Source organism: Watersipora subatra, chromosome 1 (genome assembly GCF_963576615.1).
Source record: "Watersipora subatra chromosome 1, tzWatSuba1.1, whole genome shotgun sequence".
In the NCBI taxonomy this organism is placed as follows: Eukaryota; Metazoa; Bryozoa; class Gymnolaemata; order Cheilostomatida; family Watersiporidae; genus Watersipora; species Watersipora subatra.
In genome coordinates this window covers 78,171,219-78,193,149 of record NC_088708.1, presented here as the reverse complement: position 1 = coordinate 78,193,149, position 21,931 = coordinate 78,171,219, and the positions used below count along the sequence as shown (strand labels likewise).

Sequence of the window (21,931 nt, the reverse complement as noted above, 5' to 3'; positions counted from 1 at the left end):
TATTATAACTGTTGCACTCTATTTTTTGCGGGCTTTGTTAGCCTTAGCGCGCTTGTCTTGGGTGTATACAGACTGGTTCAAGAGCCCCGCAGCTTCTTGTTTGGCTATTCGTGCCATGGCTTTCTCCCGGAGTTGAGACACATCTAATGGTGCAGACACATCTTCCGTGTCCAGCATGGCATCAACAACATCGTCGCTAAAACCGAAATGTACGACTATATTTATACAACAAACTATATAGTACATGTATCATCAGCTATGAGGTCGGAATATTACCTGATGTTCGGTGTGCTGATAGTCGGCATAATAGGTTTATCAACAAGCTCCAGCAACATTTTTGAGGGCCCACGAGGTCGGATGCGATGCAGACTTCTAGGTGATTTGAGCAGATTATTTTGATGGTCCTGTGAAAAAAACCCATAACTAGGAAGTCAAATGAAGCAGCTCTCGGCATAGCGTGGAATAAACACTCAGTTGTATGCCTGTTCTAAACTGATGGCGTAGCATTCAGAATGGGCTAAAATAGCTAGCTACTGGAATCGCTGATAGTTTAGCAGATTAAAGAATACGGATTTGCATTTTAGGTCCACTAAGTCCACACTCCATGTTATTACCACACATTACCAGCAAGTTCCAGTTTTTGGGGTTACTAAATTACCTCTTATGTTAATATCTAGGATGGTGGCAGTAAACACTGCACTAAAAATAAGTTGCCTAGGTAATGTCTTACAACATCGCTGAGGGTTACTAATGATGAAAACAAGCTAACGGTACATAAGTCGTGGCGGCTGGGTTACCATAGTTTGCACCGCCTGTCACTTTCTGTTGCTGTAAACAGTACTGAATTGTTTTTGTACAATTTATATAGTTCGGCAAAACTATAGCTACAGATCTAATATTATGAAAAATAAATGTGGAATTTCCACCTTGAGCTAACTTAGAAAACTAAAATGATGAGTTCAACGGTTTTGGTGATCTACTGCTTAGGAAGTTGTAAGGACGCTCAGCAGCTCCTGAAGGCTGAATTGAAAGAATAACAAGCAAATTCTGTTTTATCACTATCAGAAGAACCACGAATGCTATCTTTTTGGATGCTTTCCTCGCATCACCTTAACCACAAATAGCGCTAGGCTTTTCAAGAAATCCATATGCAAATCTGTTGGCTATGGCTGCTACTTTGCAGTGCTTGTAAAAATAGTTTCACACCACCTCGACACTGTGCCAACATTAATGAAAAACATCTACATGGCTGCATACTCAGTTGTACAATTAAGGAGTTATCTCCAATGGAATATTGTAAGAAATAAGGAGTAAAAGAAAAAGGCAAAGTTAAAAACATTTTATCCAGTGGTGTTGAACAGTCTACATGACTTGAAATTTATTTGGATAGAATTTAAGTTAGCCTAAGATTTTAAAGAGTACGCCTACCAGAAGTGCTATATTCTTTATAGCAGTTTTTGCAAAATTAAGGCGACGACTTTCTATGGATGTGCGTAATTATGACCTCTTTCTAAGAACAAAGGGCAACTCTGCATTAGAACTTCTGCAGAAATTGGGCAAAGTTTATTACGCATCTGCAGATTTTCTGTTACAAATAACAAAGTCTTTGACATCTTGTGATGAACGCAGATACTCGCTATTCCCAAAGTTTGCGATCCAGATACCGTTGTTACCACAGTGATACTTGATTTTGGCGAATTGTACGTAAAAGCTTGAGCCTTGACATATGCTGACTGCGAACCAGCTGCAAGGCGAGACAACCTCCATATATCAGCGCAAGTCCAATATTTAGTGAGTAGGCAATAAGCCAACTCGATGCTGGAGAGAGCTGTTGTAAACTGTGAGCTAAAATGCTGAAAGCTAGAAGAGAGCTGAGGCTACCCTGCCTGTTAATCAGCCAGCTGAACCTTCCCTGTAAATGCTGCAAGCTTGAAGAGAGCTGAGGCTACCCTGCCTGTTAATCAGCCAGCTGAACCTTCCCTGTAAATGCTGCAAGCTAGAAGAGAGCTGAGGCTACCCTGCCTGTTAATCAGCCAGCTGAACTTTCCGTGTAAATGCTGCATGCTCGAAGAGAGCTGAGGCTACCCTGCCTGTTAATCAGCCAGCTGAACCTTCCGTGTAAATGCTGAAAGCTCGAAGAGAGCTGAGGCTACCCTGTCTGTTAATCAGCCAGCTGAACCTTCCGTGCTACACCAGACAATGAAAACGAGTGTGCATGCTTGAGTACTAAAATGAATTATTAAGCTGCCGACTCCCAGCAACATTTGACCTCTAAACACCACATATTTATATATACATATATAAATATATAGATACAGCTGGGCACCAATATGTACATATTTATATATACATGTAGATGTGTATACATATGTATAAATTTTCATATATATACATAATATGTACATATTTATGAGCCTCAAGGGTGAACAAATGTTTCTTGTAGTCAACAAAAACTTTACATCAATCAGACAAAAAACCTATGAAATAAAGAAACTTCAAAAGTTGTGCATTTTGGAAAAAGTTGACAGTTGTACCTGGTGCAGTCCTATGAACTTGAGAATGCATATGAGCTCCATGCACCGTTGCTCTATCATGCTAAGGTAGGCTTTCACGTTTTCACCTGACACATGCTCATCAAATGCCAAGGCGTACTTGAAAGTATCTGTGCTGCATGAAATTCTCTTAAAGAGAAGGTGCACGACTGCGCACACGTCCTCGATGGTGCCATTCAGCTTGGTTTGTTTCTCCTCTTCCATCATAAGAATCTCTTCAAGCTGAAGCCTCGCCGCCTATCAAGATAGACAGTGTTTGGCTCGCTTTAAAACATTCTTACAAAGCAGCAAAACAGTAATCAGACCAATTTTTCTCGTTTATGCAATACAGACGAGGAAATGATAAAAAATGCTTGCAGTTAGCAAGAATAACAAAATGATACGTTTCTTAGCATTACAATTTCTCTATTGTGAGCTTGGCTATAATCTCCTAACCAATGTACAAATCTTAAGATACGAGTAAATTGACATACGAGCTGTCTCCGAACACATTAAGCTTGTATCTCAAGGTATTGCTGCATGTAAGCTTGTATCTCAAGGTATTGCTGTATGTAAGCTTGTATTTCAAGGTATTACTGCATGCACTTTTTAACAAGTTGATTTTAACAGAAGCTATAAACGCTAGACAATGACAGTTTGTTTTACATTCTCAATCAACCTAGTAAATGCATATATACATGTATATATACAGTAATACATCAACTTACGAGTGTTCCAACGTACGAGAAACTTGAAATACGAGCCAGCTTTTAAGCAAGTTTTAGCACTAACATACGAGCCATGTTTGAGATACGAGCACGTGAGTCAGCAGCCAAGTATGCCGGAGGTGTTTTATGAGAACAGCATCACTCTGTATTTTTCAACTGCTCAGGTTATACTTTTGTACCGTGTTTTTTGTGCGCAATTTGCAGTGCAGATTTATGTGAATTAAAAGTACTGTGCGTAAACTGAAAGTTTGCCAGTAAAATGAAAGATAATGCAAAGAAAAAGTAAATGATAACAATTGATATTAAACGAAAAATTATTGAAAAATATGCGAAATGTGTATGCATGATTGGGCTAGCTCAGCAATATGACAGAAATACATCCACAATTATCAAACAGAAGGATTATATTCAGGGCATTTAGTTCGCAAAAGGACTAACCATAGTTTCTAAACGGCGCAGCGATTTTCACGACCCCTGATGGAGAGACTGCTCAGGTATGGGATAAAAGATACCTAAACAATTGGCCGGTTACAGCGTAACTGAAACGATGCTATGTGAAAAGGCCGGCACTATCTATCAAAACTATAAAAATAGACATTTGGACAAGTTGGCTAATGGTAGTGCATTAACCCTTCGTGACGACACCTGTGTTTGTCCTAATCACATCATGTTGAAAGGGCGACAAAGGCAAACGTCCTTAGATACCGTAGGTTTATCTTAAAACGGCCGGCTAGTTGTGAAAGTGAAACAAAGGAAAAATTAGCTAACCAGCGAGAAACTTCAAACTATGAACGCCGAAGAAATTCTAATTACGTTAAGTTAAAAATGAAAGTTTGCTTTTAGGTTTGCTTCTAAGTTTGTCTTTTAAGACTTTGATAAAATCCAAATATATCAGAGTCAGCTGTAATAATGAAGGTAAGTAGTAGTAAAGTAATGTAGTACTCATATCTCCCTCTCTGGCAAATGCTAGCGTTAGCCGCTATTGTATGTATTTAATTTTACATTTTAATTAATCACATTTCCTTGCATTATTTTTGGTTTGTTGCATTTTGAAATCATGTGGTAAGTTAAGCTAGGACAATAACCAACATGTTATTTCTGTTACAATATCTTGTTTTGAGTGTTTTATTTGCATTTTTAGAGTATGGAAACCAATCAATATATATTTAATTGTTCTATATATAAATAAATTGCACCAACATGCGAGTAAATTGACATACGAGCTCAGTCTCGGAACGCATTAAGCTCGTAAGTCGAAGTATGACTGTAATTGTTTCTTGTTTGAAAATACTGTGTTACTTGTAACAAGAATGGCAGGCAGGCTTAGGTAGACTGCGCGATACTGAGTGGCACCTGATGTAACTATTCACGAAATTGAAGGGCACCTGATGTAACTATTCACAACACTGAAGGGCACCTGGTGTAACTATTCACAATACTGAAGGGCACCTGGTGTAACTATTCACAACACTGAAGGGTACCTGGTGTAATTATTGACAATACTGAAGGGCATCTGGTGTAATTATTCACGATACTGAAGGGTACCTGGTGTAACTATTCACCACACTGAAGGGCACCTGGTGTAACTATTCACAACACTGAAGGGTACCTGGTGTAATTATTGACAATACTGAAGGGCATCTGGTGTAACTATTCACGATACTGAAAGGTATCTGGTGTAATTATTCACGATACTGAAGGGTACCTGGTGTAACTATTCACAACACTGAAGGGCACCTGGTGTAACTATTCACAACACTGAAGGGTACCTGGTGTAATTATTGACAATACTGAAGGGCATCTGGTGTAACTATTCACGATACTGAAGGGTACCTGGTGTAATTATTCACAATACTGAAGGGTACCTGGTGTAACTATTCACAATACTGAAGGGTACCTGGTGTAATTATTCACCTTAAGATCATTTATTTCTTCTTCACTGCCAGACTTTGCTTTCTTCTCCTCATCATTCATCACCTTAATATTGTTTTTGATAGTCTGAATAGACTCCCGCAAACGTTCCACATCATGGTTAAGTTCACTCACATAGTCAAACCTGCAGCAAGGAACCTGGTTTTACAGAAAATTACAAAAACAGAGCTAAAGAGTACTTCAATTCATCACCTGAATGCTGAAGTGTTCTGCAGACCACATGGAATCTGACCACGCAGATATATCTTACATATGACAAAACTGCAACTCCTTCAAGCATACTTTGCAAAATTATCTTCATCTTTCGTGGTAAAGTCTTGGACAACATTCTCCAAGTCATTATGTCCTGTCACATTCCTCAGACTATTGAACAGTTCTTCAAATTTCTGCACATTGGAACTTTCTTCATTGAGAGCCTTCTCCTTCACACCTGCAAGAGAGGACAACTACTTTATCAGTTCATTCAAGGTTCAAAAATTGGGAAACGAGGTGCAGCTACAATAAAATCTCAAATTGAAATGTTTCTACATACAAATTTTTTCTATGGCCTTACAGTTTTTTCGCCTTACAAAGTGAAATATGAAGTTTTCTGGCCCTTTGTTACCTCATTTTTCCCCATCATACAACATTAACAAAATTATCTTCGAAATTCAAATTTGTTTGAAAAAAGTTTTAATAAGGCCGGCTAAAAGTTATAGCAAAAGCAACAAGCTGGAGACAGATAAGTAATAATAAAAAATTGAAAAGTTTAGTAAAATATTAAGGGTTGGCTTTAGGTGTGTGTGTTTAGTAAGCTAAATTCCAAGTTTATGTTATGTTACGTAGCGTCACAAAAGTCTAGTGTACTGAACGCGTCGCTGTCAAGTCTCCCTCACACCGCCGTTAACCATTACGTCTGTCTCTAAGGTAAAAACTTCATACAGTACTGTGCAGAGTAATGTTGCATTTTGTTGCAGTTCATAATCACTAAATTGGTAGCTGCAGTTACTTATGTTACCATACTAATTTATAACTAATTTTTCAAATGCACAGTACGTATATAAGATTTTGATGATTTTTACCAGGAGATGTTTGGTGTTTGCATTAAATGATCACTACGGGTTTTCTATGTTTTTGGTTTCTCATTGGTTTTGGACCTAAAAACGATTTAAACAAACATTCTAAAAAGATTACTTACTCCAACATTTGATGGTTTTGACATACAAAGCGAGGATCAGAACAGATTACAGATTAGATTACAGAACAGATTAGATGTCACTAAAACCAAACATGAAAGTTTACCAGTAGCAGAAGTTTAACCAGAGACAAAGCAAATTATTGTTAATAGATAAGAGGTTGTTATTGTTGTCCTGTCTAGACATCAATGCATTCTTACTCATCTCTGCTCTCTTCTCAGCCTCTTCAGCCTTGTATGCAAGTCTCTCATTCTCTTTGCTGCTTACAAATGCTTTCATCTTTGAGTCATGGGCGATCATTCGCTGCAAAACTTTCATCTCCGACTGAAACATCGTCTCATCTTTTCGAGACCTTTCTTTTAGGGTTTTCATCTTGGCGACCGCCTCCAGTCTACAGGATAAATGACCAACTCAACAAACTAGTACAGGAGCCCCAAACTGAATGTATCAGTCATTTAAAAGTAGCAAGCTTTGAAAGTCAACCCTAAAACAGCAATATCCAGCACAACAACACTATGTTTATGATGTAAACTTTAGAAATTCTAAGCTTGGAAAATTGCTGCATTTAGACATCTATAATCAATCTAAGAGGGCCTGCTATTATCCGTCTTGCCTCACAGGGACAGCAGAATGACAAAATATTGAACTAACTTGCAGCTACCTGTGCTTCTAAATGTTGCTAAGTACTGCTGACCGCTTTTTAATTAATCATTAACTGAATTTAACAGTTAACTTAGCTGTCTTTCCCACTTTCTTTTGTTGAATAAGTTACTAGTTCATTATATTACCTTTTAAAAGTAACCTGTTACTCAAGGCAGCCTTTTACATTGCTACTATGTATATGTGTAAAGAAGTGTTTGCGTATTTTGCATATTGTCCGGTAGATGTAGTGGCTAAAGATTACTCTCACTATAGTATAAACATGAAGTAAATATGGAGCAAACTTACCAAGTTTTGTCATAATTCTTCCCAAGGCAAAACAGTTAACATTCTACTAACAGACAACTAAATAGGCCAATCATTAACCTTTGTTCGTAGTGGCCGCTCGCCTCTTTCGTTATGTGCATAATCTTTTTCTTATAGTTAGCTATCCTGCTAGTTACACGCCCATATAGATCCTGATATATGGTCTTCTCTTTAACCAGCAACCGAATCTTGTCACGCATCTCATCGTTCTCTTTGAGCAGTGAGCAGAAGTCAGTCGTCAGCTGCCAAACATTGTAAGTGGACAATAATGCTTTCAAAGGGAGAAGGCTGACCTACACCGACACCAATGAAGAGCGCCTTCTGCATAGCCAACGGGTTGACAATGTGTTGTTTCAAAACGAGCGTGTTGGTCTATATCAGCACACCCGCTATTGGCTAAAATAGTTTATTTTATTTATCAGAATTTCAACTTATTTTTTTCCAACATAACCTAGTTTAATTTGAATTTAGCTACAAAATGACAACAGGGTCTGACACAAACATCCATTTATATACAAACAAAAATATTATCACTCGCATCAGATATATGAAAGCTACTACCATCAATTGAAAATGTTTATAAAATATTTTATATAACTCTTTCCGTAATAAAATCCCTTTTTTATAGATTGATATAACTCATGAACCTAAAGTTTTATGGTACTTGGCTGTTTTCAATGTTAAGTCTACATGTTTTTCTCCTTGAGCTAAACATGGCCGTGCTAATAGCTGCACAAACGTTGCAATCACAAAATGTTGATTATACAAACTGAATGATGGCTACCACTCTCTCTGTCTGTTCATAAGCTTTCGTAACTGACGGATGAGAAATTATTAATCTATATGTGATTCGTTAAAATAAGTGGTCCTCATTGGACAAATTACTATTCTCATTGTAATTCCTTCTATTTGAAATCAACTTCATTTGAGATTCATTTAAGAAATCTCACAGATTGGTCGATCGTTAATACAAGGTGATTTTTGAATCAATGGTAAATTGTCAAAAATGATAACATGCAGTATAGATGTCAGAGCCTTTCATTTTTGTGTTACAGTAGCAGCTGTTTTAAATGCCCCAACTTTAATACAATCACAAAATTCTGTACATGCAATTAATAAGATGACTAAAATATTGGGCAATAGGGGGTTAAAACTATAACATTTTTATCAGAGTGACGCTTTAACCAACTAACCTAGTCGGCAACCTTCTAAAGCCTCAGAATAACTTCACCAATCAGACAATTACTGGGTTTCCATGCTTCGAATGGATTCGAAGTGACTTCTGCTGATCAATTCACATCTTACAGTTTCAACGATTCGGAGTTGGACTTCATCGATTTTTCAAGACTAGTGATATACTCTTTAAAACAGAACTTGTTAAAGTAGACTCACTTTCGGGTCACGATCAATTTTCAATTCATCCTTCATACACTGAACTAACTAACTCAGCCACGATGCCTGATCAGAATTGTCTTTTTATTTTCCTTATTGCTGCCTTGTATCTCTTCATTACAAAACAGTAACAGAATTTACTACTTGCTATACAGTTAGTTCTTCAGAAGTCACATGAACGACAGTCGCCTTTAGTAAAAACCTTTTTCTATGCTAGAAAAGTTAAGCCCAGAAAAAGGTCAGCACCAATGCTGTGGAAATCTGTACAATCGATAGGTTCAGTTATTTAACTAATAAGGTGATAAAATAAATAAAAAGGTAATTATTGCATCATCGTCATATGAGCAACCTATCATTGGCAATAGTAGTTAGAAATAACCTGCGAGGTGGTCTGATGAAATGCATTGAAGTTTTTAACTCCACTGGGAAGAGTTTCGACGGGTATTATCAATTCGAATCCATCCGCAGTGAGCATTTTTGTGACATCAAATGGCAGTTTCACTTTAAACTCCTTTGGATGAAATTAGTGAAGTGAAACGGCGTCGAATCTGCCCGGATTTTACCATTTCTATGATTCGGAGTGGAACAACTCCGAATCCATTCGAAGCATGAAAACCCAATAAATAAAAATTGTTTTGTGACAGAAAAAGCAAACAAACGGATGGACAACAGCCAATAACAGTATAAACAATAAATATGCTGATGATACTTTCATTCTGGAAAATCCAGCGAAGATGTCACGGTCTTCAAGCAATTGAGCCCAATTCTTATTGGTCAATCTATTGTCAACCCAACGCAGAGGGTAGAGTAGGTGTGAAGCCACAAAAATTAGCTACGCTACCTGTAGGTGATGCATTTCATCAGTATGTGTAGGCAGACCAAATAACAGAAATTGTTATTCAAACAGCAAAGTAAAATTGTAATGCTAGTTTTTTAGAAAACTGTTTGACAAAACGAACACAAATATGCCAAAGGCAAGTAACAATTTGAGAGTCTGGGCTCTGTAAGACCAGAGAAGACAAGATAAAAGGATGCAAACATTACCTTACTGACTTTATTTTCAATCCGATGAAAGCGTCTATTGCTTTCAACCAATCTGCTGTGTTCTGCCTCCTCTCCTTTAACCTCCCGCTGGTTTTCTGCGACCTTTTGCTGAAGAGCAGCTATCTGAGGATAAATATCAGTACATAATTAAATATTGGTGAAATAACGAAGCAAAACTTCTATTCCATGCATTCCTTTAATGTGACTGTAGTATTTGACCAGTCAGAGAGAGTTGGTAGCAATAGAATGCGGAATGGAAAGTGTTAGGTAGTATAGAGAGATAGCCACAGCATACAACAACTGAACAAGCTACTAAGGTACTCAAGCTACTAATAGTTACCACATAATGGAGTGGATTGAAAAAAGAACTTAAACTCTGTCATATTACATCTGCAAGACCAATTAAAAATACATGTATAAATATTATTGATAATATAATATCTTCCTCTTTAAGAGGCTTGTTTTAATGTCTCAACTACATATAAACAACGATGAGTATGAGCTCTATGGCTTCCTGGCCCTTTGTTGGTGTTTTACATTTTCATACCATATATTAGTAGCGATTTTCAAGTTTGGACTCCCATTGATGATCAGAAAACTAACTTTGGCAAGAAAGGGGACGGAAAAGTTGATCATATAATACTGTACTTTAATTTACAGTACTGTAATTTAATTACAGTACTCACTGCAGTGATGTAGTGCTAACCTTTTTTTAACCATAACTGTAAAGTTGAGATAAGTGGATGTAGGCGACCAAGAGTTGCAACGCGACTCTTGGTCACGTTTGGTTGGAACAGCTGGGGGCCTGGGGCGCTGTAAGCCCTCCAGTGGGGTCCGGGATCATGTATATGATATGTAGGGGTATACAGTATGTATATAGTATATACATACGTATATGCATATATCAGTACGTATATCGTACTGGTATGGTATGTATAGGTATGTATATACGTATATCAGCATACGCATATACATACCTATATACAGTATGTATATGTAATATACATACTGTATATGTAAATCATGTATACGATATGAGAAATATGCACATCTGTAGTAATAGATAAGTTGAGAAAACAATAAAAATTTGGGAATATAGTGCTGCCAGGAGCCCTGAGAAACACTGTTTCCATGATGCGCAGTGCTTCGGAGTTGCGCTCTCCGAAGTCGAGGGGATCGGGCGTTTCCATGCTGCGCAGTGATGGTTATGATTTCCAGCAAAACAGTCGGAGAAGAGAAAGTGTATAAATAGGAACGCCACGCGCCGCGCTTGCGCACAGCGATCATGCAGACCGAACGCCAGAAAATGCTTTTTTATGCTTTTCTCGTAATTACACTTTTATTTACAATACACATTCACAATGTATTACTAATCTTAACACAATTTTTACAAAGTAATACGCGACAGGACGCCATACTGTTAGAAGCTACTTCTAGAAGGACAAGAAGACAAAATAGAAAGAGAAAGTTACCTGGTGAATGGGAATCTGTTCAGTGTGTAAGTCTGTTTAGTTGTCATTCATTAGTAGTATGTTAGTTGCTTTTATTTTAATTTCTGTATGACATTTATTTTTTCAAACAATATTCACAATACATATAACAATAAAATTTATAAAAAAAATAATTGGAAATACAGTGCTAAAACATAAATATCCTAAAATATTAGTGTTAACACATCATACTATTCTGTCATTTCTACTCATCGTCTCATCGTCTACCTTTCTCCCACAGGTGACACCCTCTTGGTATGATAATGTTTTGCCTAAGTCAAGGCCAGGTGTGTGGCTGCAGCATTTCAGAATGCCAGAAACCATTGTGGATGAAATTTGTGAGCTAGTACGTGACGATATGTCTCCTCAAGAAAGATGTGTACGGGAACCTGTTCCACTGAAGAAGAGGTAATGCCATTCATTTATTATGTCATGTAGGAATTGTGGCATACGGAAAACATGCCATATAGGAATAATGGTACATTTTTCAATATGTCTTGTAAAACTGTTTGGTTAATTGTGGCAATATTCTCTTATTCACAGGGTGTGCATAGCAATCTTCAAGCTGGCTTCATGCTGCGAATATAGCAAAGTTGCAACAGTGTTCGGGGTCAGTAAGACTACAGTTCATCGATGCTTGTATGCTTTCTGCCATGCAATGTCAAGAAAAAAACATCAGTTCATCACCTGGTACTCAGATGTAGAAGCAGGGGAGATTGCTGATATCATCGAAGCTAATTACAAATACCCACAAGCCATAGGGGCTGTCGATGGAACACACTTTGAGATCATACCACCTGCTGATGGCATGGCTGATTTTCTATGTAGGAAAATGTACCCAAGTGTTGTCATGCAAGCGGTGGTTGATGTTCAGTATCTGTTTAGAGACGTTTATGCCAACACCCCAGGCAGTGCTCACGATGCCACCGTTTTTAAAAGATCAAGGCTGAGTACATTAGTGATGCAAAATATGCCAAAACGGGATAAAATTGTTCATGGAGAGAGTCTTCCATTCCACATCCTTGGCGACCCTGCATACCCTATATCTAGACAAATCATTAAAGGTTTCACAGGGGCCAACTTGTCACCCGAAAAGGAATCATTTAATGTTTACCACAGCAAAGCACGCATGTGTGTCGAGATTGCGTTTGGAAGACTCAAAGCACGCTGGAGAATGCTGCGGAAGTGTATTGATGTCAAGTATAAGTTGGTGCCCAAGCTTATTACTACATGCTGTATATTGCATAACATGCTGGAAACTAGAAAAGTTGTGATTCCCCGCCACCTTCTCAACAGACTAGCAGATGAACCAGCTGAACGTGAACAGCCGCCACCTGTGTTCAATCATGAGCAAACTAAAGATGCAGTTGAGATCCGTGATACTATCAAAGAGTTCCTTGCTCACACCCAGCCATTACTCTGTCCCTTTCACATGTAAAACCACATTTGAATTTGTTACATTAATTTTGTGAGTGAGTTGAACTATTTGTGTTACTGTATTCAATATTTATGTAAAATCTTTACAGAGTAGAAAATAATAATGTAAATAATAATTTCAACTGAACATACATGAACTGTCTCCAATATTTATGTGAAGTCTTTACGTAGTTCAAAGTACTAGTCTAACGTGGGCACATTATACCCTGACAGTTCATTACTGGCCAATGAGGTAGGTAGCCTTTCAGGATTGGTTGGAATGCGGGGTGCACCGGGGGAAATATTGTGGCGGTGGAGTGGTATGGTTGAAGCGAATGCATTATTTGAGGAATGGGTGGTGTGAGGAAATGTATTACTGATGGTGTGGGGTGGGCTGGCGAAAGTATCATTAGGAGGTTGCGGAAAAGGGACAGAGCCCTGGAGGTGGTTTGGCATGGCATAAGGTGTAGAGGGTTGTTGCATGATCTGTTGCATAATAGTAGAAATTCCATTCAACATTGTCATTGAACTTTTTTCGATAATGGCAGCAACAGCCTTTAGGTCGTCTTGTCTTTGCTCTGTTAAGATCCTCTTCAAATCATGCATGTCCTCATCATCTCTCGACCTCTTTCTCCTGTTGGTCGAAGAAGATGAACATGCTGACACAGCAGATCTGGGCTTCTCCAGATCAGAGTCAAAATCTGTTAAAATTAGATATTTTTAAATAAATTTATAAAATTTTTATTAATGTCTTGTATTGTCGACCCAGATACCCTAGGTTAGGACCACCCCACTCAAATGCAACACCTTCCTTACACAATTCAACAGCAGCTAGCAGGTCTGGTTTTACATGAAATCAAGTTCTGTTCAATTATTTTTAAGATCAATCACATAGTATGTAAATAGCATGCTTCACAAACCTTGGGTATTTTCTGCCTGCTCCTCCGTGTCGATCTTATTAGCTATGGGTCTATGACCCATAACCTCCTGAAGCTTTAGGTAAAAGCGCCACGAGGGTGCTGGTGCTCCTGGATAACGGAAATGACAAATGTATCAGCGTGAGTATGAGCAGTTGTGTATGGTATATTACAAAGATAAAATAACATATTGATAAAATGTTACTATTGTACATTACATGCTTTATTGCTATTAGAAAACAATTATTTTTAACAAAAATAATGATAATACATCGTGTAATACATAATAGGTAAGTCAATCACCGACTATCTGCAAAATAGAATTAATTTTACGTGATAGGAAAGAGTATCTGGTGCTTTGTTTGACCAAACTTTTACTTACCTGACTTTGATGCTTCAGCCTTGTAGCGTAGATATTTCGACTTCAATGATTTCCATTTAATACGCCACTGAGTCCCTGTCTTTGGACTCCACGACTTCCCTTCACCGTCTGCAGCTCGCTCAGCCACCTTTGCAGCCAGCATATCGAATATTTTAATATTACTTTGGGACTTGCCATCTATCTTTTGGAAAGTGTTGGTATCAATAATAAAGTCCAAAAAAGTAATCACTTCATCATCCTCATAAGTGCAAACCATATTTAATTGAAAGAAGAGCAGAAGAATAGAAAAGAACAATATACGCGAGAAAACCTTCGTACGCGGTTATGGCGCTCGATGAATCTGCCTCCACAAAAAGAGAGCCATGCGCAGCCACTGCGCAATAGCTGTTTCCTTGCTGCGAATTTGCACTGGCTTCGCACTGATCAGTGCGCAGTGATTTCAGTGCGAAGACGCCGTTTCCATGATTCGGAGAGGGCCCAACTCCGAAGCACTGCGCATCATGGAAACATAGTGATAGACAAGCAACTATTGATTTTATGGTTCAAAGTATTTATTGTAAAACACAATCAAACACCGAAAATTGGTTCTTTGAAAGAATAATTTAAGGACTTACTATTGTAAAAGAACAAAAACAGGATATTTTAAAACACCTTTGGTATAACTCTACTAAGAATATCTATACATATGAGTATATTAACTCCAGCCAAAAAGTTTGTTACAAATCTTTTAAAGTCACAGAACAAACTAAAGGTTCTTTTTACAAAGAAATGAGCAAAAAATACTTTCCAAATTAAATTACACAAACAAGCTAGAGAAGGTTCCATAACTTCTCATACCTCTTATTATATGAGTATCTAGTGACTCGTGTCTGCTCTTCATCAGCAGTCTTATTATATGAGTATCTAGCGACTCGTGTCTGCTCTTCATCAGCAGTCTTATTATATGAGTATCTATGAGTGTGTCTGCTTTTCATCAGCAGAACGATGAGATTTCAGCCGCACCTTCACATATTTGTCTGGATTAAACAATGATACCGGAGGGCCCACAAGAGAAATGAAGAGAAGGTTGTCATTTGTTTAGTGAGACAGCCAATTGGGATCAATGCCTTTGACCTTTAGTACAAATGCTGACTGCCATTGGTTTGATGTAATCTGATCTTAGCCTTTGTTGTAGACAACCAATTAGGATCACAATCTTGGCATGTTACATGAACATTACATCACTGTATTGTATTGTACGCTGCTTTTATATTGAATGGCCATTTAATGTCGACTATAATGACATTAGTGTACTTGAATCAATGAAATAAAGCTATAATATACCTTGAGAATTGGCAGTCTATAAAAAATTTTAACCTTAACAATAGCTATACTTGAAAAACACAAATTTTCTAACTATACTTCAGTTAGGGAGAGTTAGGGTAGCATTACATCACTGAAATTACAGTATCAGTACTGTAATTTTTAAAATGGCATAATTCATATTGTGAACCAAAAATTAAATGGCCAAGCAGTGCTGTCAAACAGTCAAATGTTTCTGTCAAGCGTTGTTGTCAACCACTGTCAAATACTATTTTTAACTGTTTTCATTGTTTGTCAAATGCAGTTGTCGAATGCAGTTCTCAGTACTGTTGTACAAGCAATGTTCTCAGTACTGTTGTACAAGCAATGTTGTCAGTACTGTTGTACAAGCAATGTTGTCAGTACTGTTGTACAAGCAATGCTGTCAGTACTGTTGTACAAGCAATGTTCTCAGTACTGTTGTACAAGCAATGTTGTCAGTACTGTTGTACAAGCAATGCTGTCAGTACTGTTGTACAAGCAATGTTGTCAGTACTGTTGTACAAGCAATGCTGTCAGTACTGTTGTACAAGCAATGTTGTCAGTACTGTTGTACAAGCAATGTTGTCAGTACTGTTGTACAAGCAATGTTGTCAGTACTGTTGTACAAGCAATGCTGTCAGTACTGTTGTACAAGCAATGTTGTCAGTACTGTTGTACAAAATGTTGTCAGTACTGTTGTACAAGCAATGTTGTCAGTACTGTTGTACAAGCAATGTTGTCAGATGTTGTCTGCAAGCGCTGTTGTTAAGCGCTGTTGCTTAGCGCTGTTGCTAAGCGCTGTTGCTAAGCGCTGTTGTAAGATGTTACAGAGGAAATTTCGTCAGACCATGTAGTCAAGTGCCGTTAACAATTACTGGTAAGGTATGGGCTTTTCATGGCTACCAAGCCTTCCAGCAGCTGAATGTTACCTTGAGATCAAGCTCTTTGCATAAGGTAGTTTCAACTGCTGCCAGTTTATCATAATCATCTCTGGCAGCAAGCAAACATTTTAGCTTATTTGTATTGTTAACATCAACAGCCACTGACCGACTACCATAAGAGAGCATGAGGGTGTGGTCTATCCGGGCATTTTCTTTTGCTAGCAGATCTATTTCACATCTACAAAGCAAGAACTGCTAAGAGATGAGGGATAACCTACAGGCTTTGAGAAGGCACTTATCACAATCGGCAGGAATCTCCCCTTGCTCGGTTGAAATGACACGCTTCAGTCAATTGAAAAATGTGACAAACAGCCAATAACAGAATTTTTACAGTAACTACACATTTTTTATTAATTAATGTCATTGTATGACAATTTTAACTGACTAATTTAATTTAAAATCAAACAGATTTGCTATACTGCATTCTATAAACCCACACCTAAGGTTACCCAATAAGATGTTACAAATCGCTAGTGTTCACTGAAATCACATTTCGATATAATGTCATGAGCTAGTATATTTTCCCTCTGTTTTAACTCATACAATACAATCCAATAGTTACAAATCATATACCTGCCAGGATGAAATTATTCGCGGAGTTAAATTTCGCGAAAATTGTCTTTTCATGCAAATTCGCGGACTAAATTATTCGCGGATGAACGCATTCACGAATAAATTAATCCGTGAAAGCAGCTAGCAATAGAGTAAAACCTTCACGGGCGTATACCACGTGTTTAAGTTTCTATTTAGCTGGGAAATTTATGTCGATCATGCTAAGCTATAAATTTTTGGCTGCATCCAGAGGTTTTTTATGAATGTTCATCGATTTGGAGACCTTTGGTGAACCAACAACTTGCGGTAAGTTGAGTTTTTTCAACGTAAAAAATTGTAGGAAAGATCTTTTCGACGCCATGCCGAAAAACTTGTGACAACTTTGAACAACTTTGTAAAGGAGTGTGATGCATTGGCAATGGGTTTAACTCGAAGCTCCGGCGATGATTTTAAAAGAGTTTGGAACTCAGCTACGTTTACTGACTCTGCATAGCGGCTAGTTTTTAATTTTAGTTATTCTCTCTTGCGTTAAAAAGTAAAACTAATTATTCGTGGATTTTAATAATTCGCGAAATTAACTGTATGCGAACTCGCGAATTATTAAATCCATCGAATAATTGAATCCTGTAGGGTAATACAACCTAATGTATATAATAGTTACAACTCATATAATACTGTCATACTTCGACATACAAGCTAAATTCATTCTGGGGCTGAGCTCGTATGTCAATGGTCTCATTTCTAAATGCAATATTTTTTTTATAAAATTACTAAAAACAAGTTAATCCATTCCCATAATATGAAACCCCCGTCAAACACAGGATATTACGATGGCGAATCTTGTTTTTAATTGTTGCAAACCAGCACCAACACCCACAAAGTAACAAATACCTATTTAGTGGTCATGATCTGCAATAAAATGTAACATCACTATGTACTGTATTGCATGGAATTCTTACCTTGGAGACAGACATAATGGCTAACGGCGGTGTGAGAGAGAGACTTCACAGCAACGCATTTGATACACAAGACTTTTGCAACGCTACGTAATATAACATAACATTTAAATTTTTTAAAAATGAATTTAGCTTACTATACACAAACTTGAAGCTAAATTTTAATATTTCACAAAACATAACTTTAATTTTTGTCTTTTTCTTAATCTTGATGATCTGTTTCCGGTTTGGCGCTTTTTGATTCGCTTTCACGATAACTATTAGACAACCTTTTTAACCCTTTCACTGCCATCGATGTACAAATTTAGCTATCTGCCTACTGCCAACCATTGTACTAAAAATTGCCGATTTTGCTCCAAGATATATGCATACAATTTTTTCAGCTTCAACCTTTATCTACAACATTTTGTTATATATTTATTTTGCCAACGTGTTAACAAATAGTGCTATGCAAAAAATTCAATGTATCTATACTTTGTGCATTGCTAAAGCTATGTAAAGCTATGTAAACCGATCCTCTACAATGCTCCTTACTTTTACAAAACTATTACTTTCACCACCATCATAGTCAGTGCTGCTACAGTAATACTTCAACTTTTGAGTGCTCCAACGTACGAGAAACTTGAGATACGAGCCAGCTTTTAAGCAAATTTTAGCACTAACATACGAGCCATGTTTGAGATACGAGCACGTGAGTCAGTTGCCAAGTATGCTGGAGGTGTTTTATGTGAACAGCATCACTCTGTATTTTTCAACTGCTCAAGTTATACTTTTGTACCGTGTTTTTTTGTGCACGATTTTCAGTGCAGAATTATGTGAATTAAAAGTACTGCGCATAGACCGAAAGTTTGCCAGTAAAATGAAAGATAATGCAAAGAAAAAGCAAATGATAACAATTGATATTAAACGGTAAATTATTGAAAAATATGCGAAATGTGTATGCATGATTGGGCTAGCTCAGCAATATGACAGAAATACATCCACAATTATCAAACAGAAGGACTATATTCAGGGCATTTAGTTCGCAAAAGGACTAACGATAGTTTCTAAACGGCGCAGTGATCTTCATGACCCCTGATGGAGAGACTGCTCAGTCATGGGATAAAAGATAAACAATTGGCTGATGACAGTGTAACTGAAACGATGCTATGTGAAAAGGCCGGAGCTATCTATCAAAACTATAAAAATAGACATTCAGACAAGTTGGCTAGTGGTCGTGCATTAACCCTTCGTGACGACACCTGTGTTCGTCCTAATCGCAACATGTTGAAAGGGCAACAAAGGCAAACGTCCTTAGATAGGTTTATTTTAAAACGGCCGGCTAGTCGTGAAAGCGAAACAAAGAAAAAATTAGCTAACCCGCGAGAAACTTCAAACTATGAACGCCAAAGAAATTTTAATTACGTTAAGTTAAAAATGAAAGTTTGCTTTTAGGTTTGCTTCTAAGTTTGTCTTTTAAGACTTTGATAAAATCCAAATTTGTCAAAGTCAACTGTTGTAATGAAGGATAACTTATATCTCCCTCTCTGGTAAATGCTAGCGTTAGCTGCTATTGTATGTACTTAATCTTACATTTTAATTAATCACATTTCCTTGCATTATGTTTTATTTGTTGCTTTTTGAAAGCATGTGGTAAGTTAGGACAATAACCAACATGTTCTTTCTGTTACAATACCTTGTTTTGAGTGTTTTATTTGCATTTCTTTAGAGTATGGAAACCAATCAATATATATTTAATTGTTCTATATATAAATAAATTGCACCAACATGCGAGTAAATTGACATACGAGCTCAGTCTCGGAACGCATTAAGCTCGTTAGTCGAAGTATGACTGTATTTTAATTATCTGTGTAATCACAAAAATCTGAATCTGAATCGGCTATAATGTCATCAACATAAGTAATTCTCTGTTTTTTAACTCGGAAGGTACTTACGAAAACCAAAATAACCCTAAATAGTTCGAATGTAAGAAAGAAAAAATGTTCGTTTTTATGTTGGAAATTCCTAAACAAAAATTTAAAATTGCTTCGGGATTTTAGGCTAATTTTATAGAGAAATCTTTGGACAACACTGTCAATACCATAAAAGTCCTAAAGATCATTGGTTATGTTATCAATGAATAATAACATTAAGTTACTACGCAATTGCTGGGAAAGTTGCAAAAATGCGCCTACAGCAGTCGACCATAGATTACACTACGGCAGTGAAAGGGTTAAAACATTGTCAAACTGATTCACCAAGAACGAGCAAAGCTGTTCTCGAGAACGGCCTCTCGCATACTCGGCCATTTGGTGACTATCGAGAACCGGCTTTTATGTTTGTATCTAAATGGTTTCGCTTATCTCCAAGGTAAAAACTTTTAAAAAATTCAAACAAAGGTGGCATTCAAATAGAGGTTTTATGGTATGTACAACACCGTCATTGTCAGTTATAAAACAATGTACAACTCAAAACATACCCTTGTTTTCTTAAAACATTTTGCGCATCACGATCATAGAACTTCCTGTCATTGCTCATTATTCGCAGTTTCCGCCTGAGCTTCGTGTACTCTATTTCATTTGCACTGCTTCCTTTTGCAAGGCGCCTCTCCTTTGCTCCTCTCCCATATGACTTGTGCCGTGCCATTCTGCCTCGTAATAAACTATGTTACGAATTCAAAAGTTGAATGGCGATGCACTGTAACCATCCATTTACCTTTGATGCTATTAAACACAAAATAAGAATAAATGTCATGGCTGCAATCAGGCTGAGGAATATTATCAAGCAATAAAGTAATGACTGAAGGATTGCATAAATTATTGTCACGTTCCAAAAAAAGTCTATAATTTTGAAATAAATAATATTAAATACAGAAAACTGTTCATTTTTCAATGGCATGTAGACCAATGCAGAGCAGTCACAAACCTTCCCTAAAACTTAAGTTGTTGAACTGCCACAGCTCTGGCATCTATAGATTCAATAAACAAAAGGTACATTTACATACAGCAAATATCAAAGAAACTGATGCTTAGTTGAACACTTCATAATATGTAGAATTAAGACTGAATTAGTCTTTTGCTTCCGTGAGACAACGGTGATTGGTTCCTAGCTTTAAACATCAAGTTATATGAAAATAGAGATGGTTTATAAAATATTGAATCCGTTTTAAATAGCTTGTAATTCGTCATGTTTTTAGTGAGTTCAATTTAGAATTGATTTAGACATTAATAATCTGATGAAAAACTAAATTTTATTCTTAATGCATTATTCTTTGCAATTATTCTTCATTAATGCAGTCCAATTTTTAGTTCATCTGAAAACCTGCGTTGAGTTGTGTGCGCATATGAGCTTCAAGTATGTAAACTGAGATTAGACATTGCAATCTAGAACACTTTTGCTTACACATATTGCATGTACATATTGCATGTACACATGCAATGAAAACCTCCGAAACAGGATTTTGTATTTCAGGGAAAAACTGTGTGTACCATAATTCCTTCGCGATTTGCTATTAAATTCTACTTTTCATGCTGTTTTTTACCCTCAAAAATGGTTCATGAGTTCATTCTCAAATTGTCGTCCTTGATCAATGGGTAAGTCGGGTAAGTCGAGATAGGGTAAGTCGAGATAAGTAACCTAGTTAACTGCAGTGTCAGACGTTCTTTGCTGTAGGTCTGCAAAATCTTGCAAAAAATAATTTTTTACTCCTGAAGCTTTTGGTCGCTTCCAACTTGTATATTTGCATAATGGTTCATTACCTAACCAAAGATTGGAGAAAATTTAGTCAACTTTCTCCAATGGGACCACTTTGAAGTTGTCCACTCATACCATTAAATGATATATTTTACACAATGAAAAGTACGTTTTGTACCATTTGATTCATTTCGAAAACTCCACACTGATCATTATTCCACATCTATCCATTGTATAATTTCCTACTCTTCATTTCATAATGAAACACTGCAGAGATTTTCTCCACATAATCTGTTATGGCCCATTCAGTTTACTGAACAGGAATAACCTAAAATTGTGTCTAACCAACTATATTATAGCATATTTCCAACGGAGTTTTTAAATAGAATATTGTGTATCTTTTCAATTGGCAATGCATATATATCATCATACATCAGAAAATACTCATATGCGTTGTTCCGACGGCAAGATTGTTGTTTCTCTAAAACCCTCGCGAGGAAATGACCGATTCTTT

At 37.1% G+C, this 21,931-nt stretch overlaps 1 protein-coding gene across 1 annotated transcript; it reads right to left on the bottom strand.

The window, feature by feature from the left end:
* Positions 1 to 10: 10 nt before the first annotated feature.
* Positions 11 to 20,327, bottom strand: LOC137385993 (coiled-coil domain-containing protein 63-like). The gene is made up of 10 exons (XM_068072636.1): positions 20,204 to 20,327; positions 16,226 to 16,415; positions 9,769 to 9,891; positions 7,393 to 7,574; positions 6,567 to 6,757; positions 5,474 to 5,621; positions 5,174 to 5,315; positions 2,535 to 2,789; positions 277 to 404; positions 11 to 196 (listed from the first exon to the last, which is right to left on the bottom strand). The coding sequence occupies exons 1-10, from the start codon at positions 20,260 to 20,262 to the stop codon at positions 19 to 21; spliced, it is 1,596 nt and encodes a 531-aa protein (XP_067928737.1). The 5' UTR covers positions 20,263 to 20,327; the 3' UTR covers positions 11 to 18.
* Between the last annotated feature and the right edge of the window lie 1,604 nt (positions 20,328 to 21,931).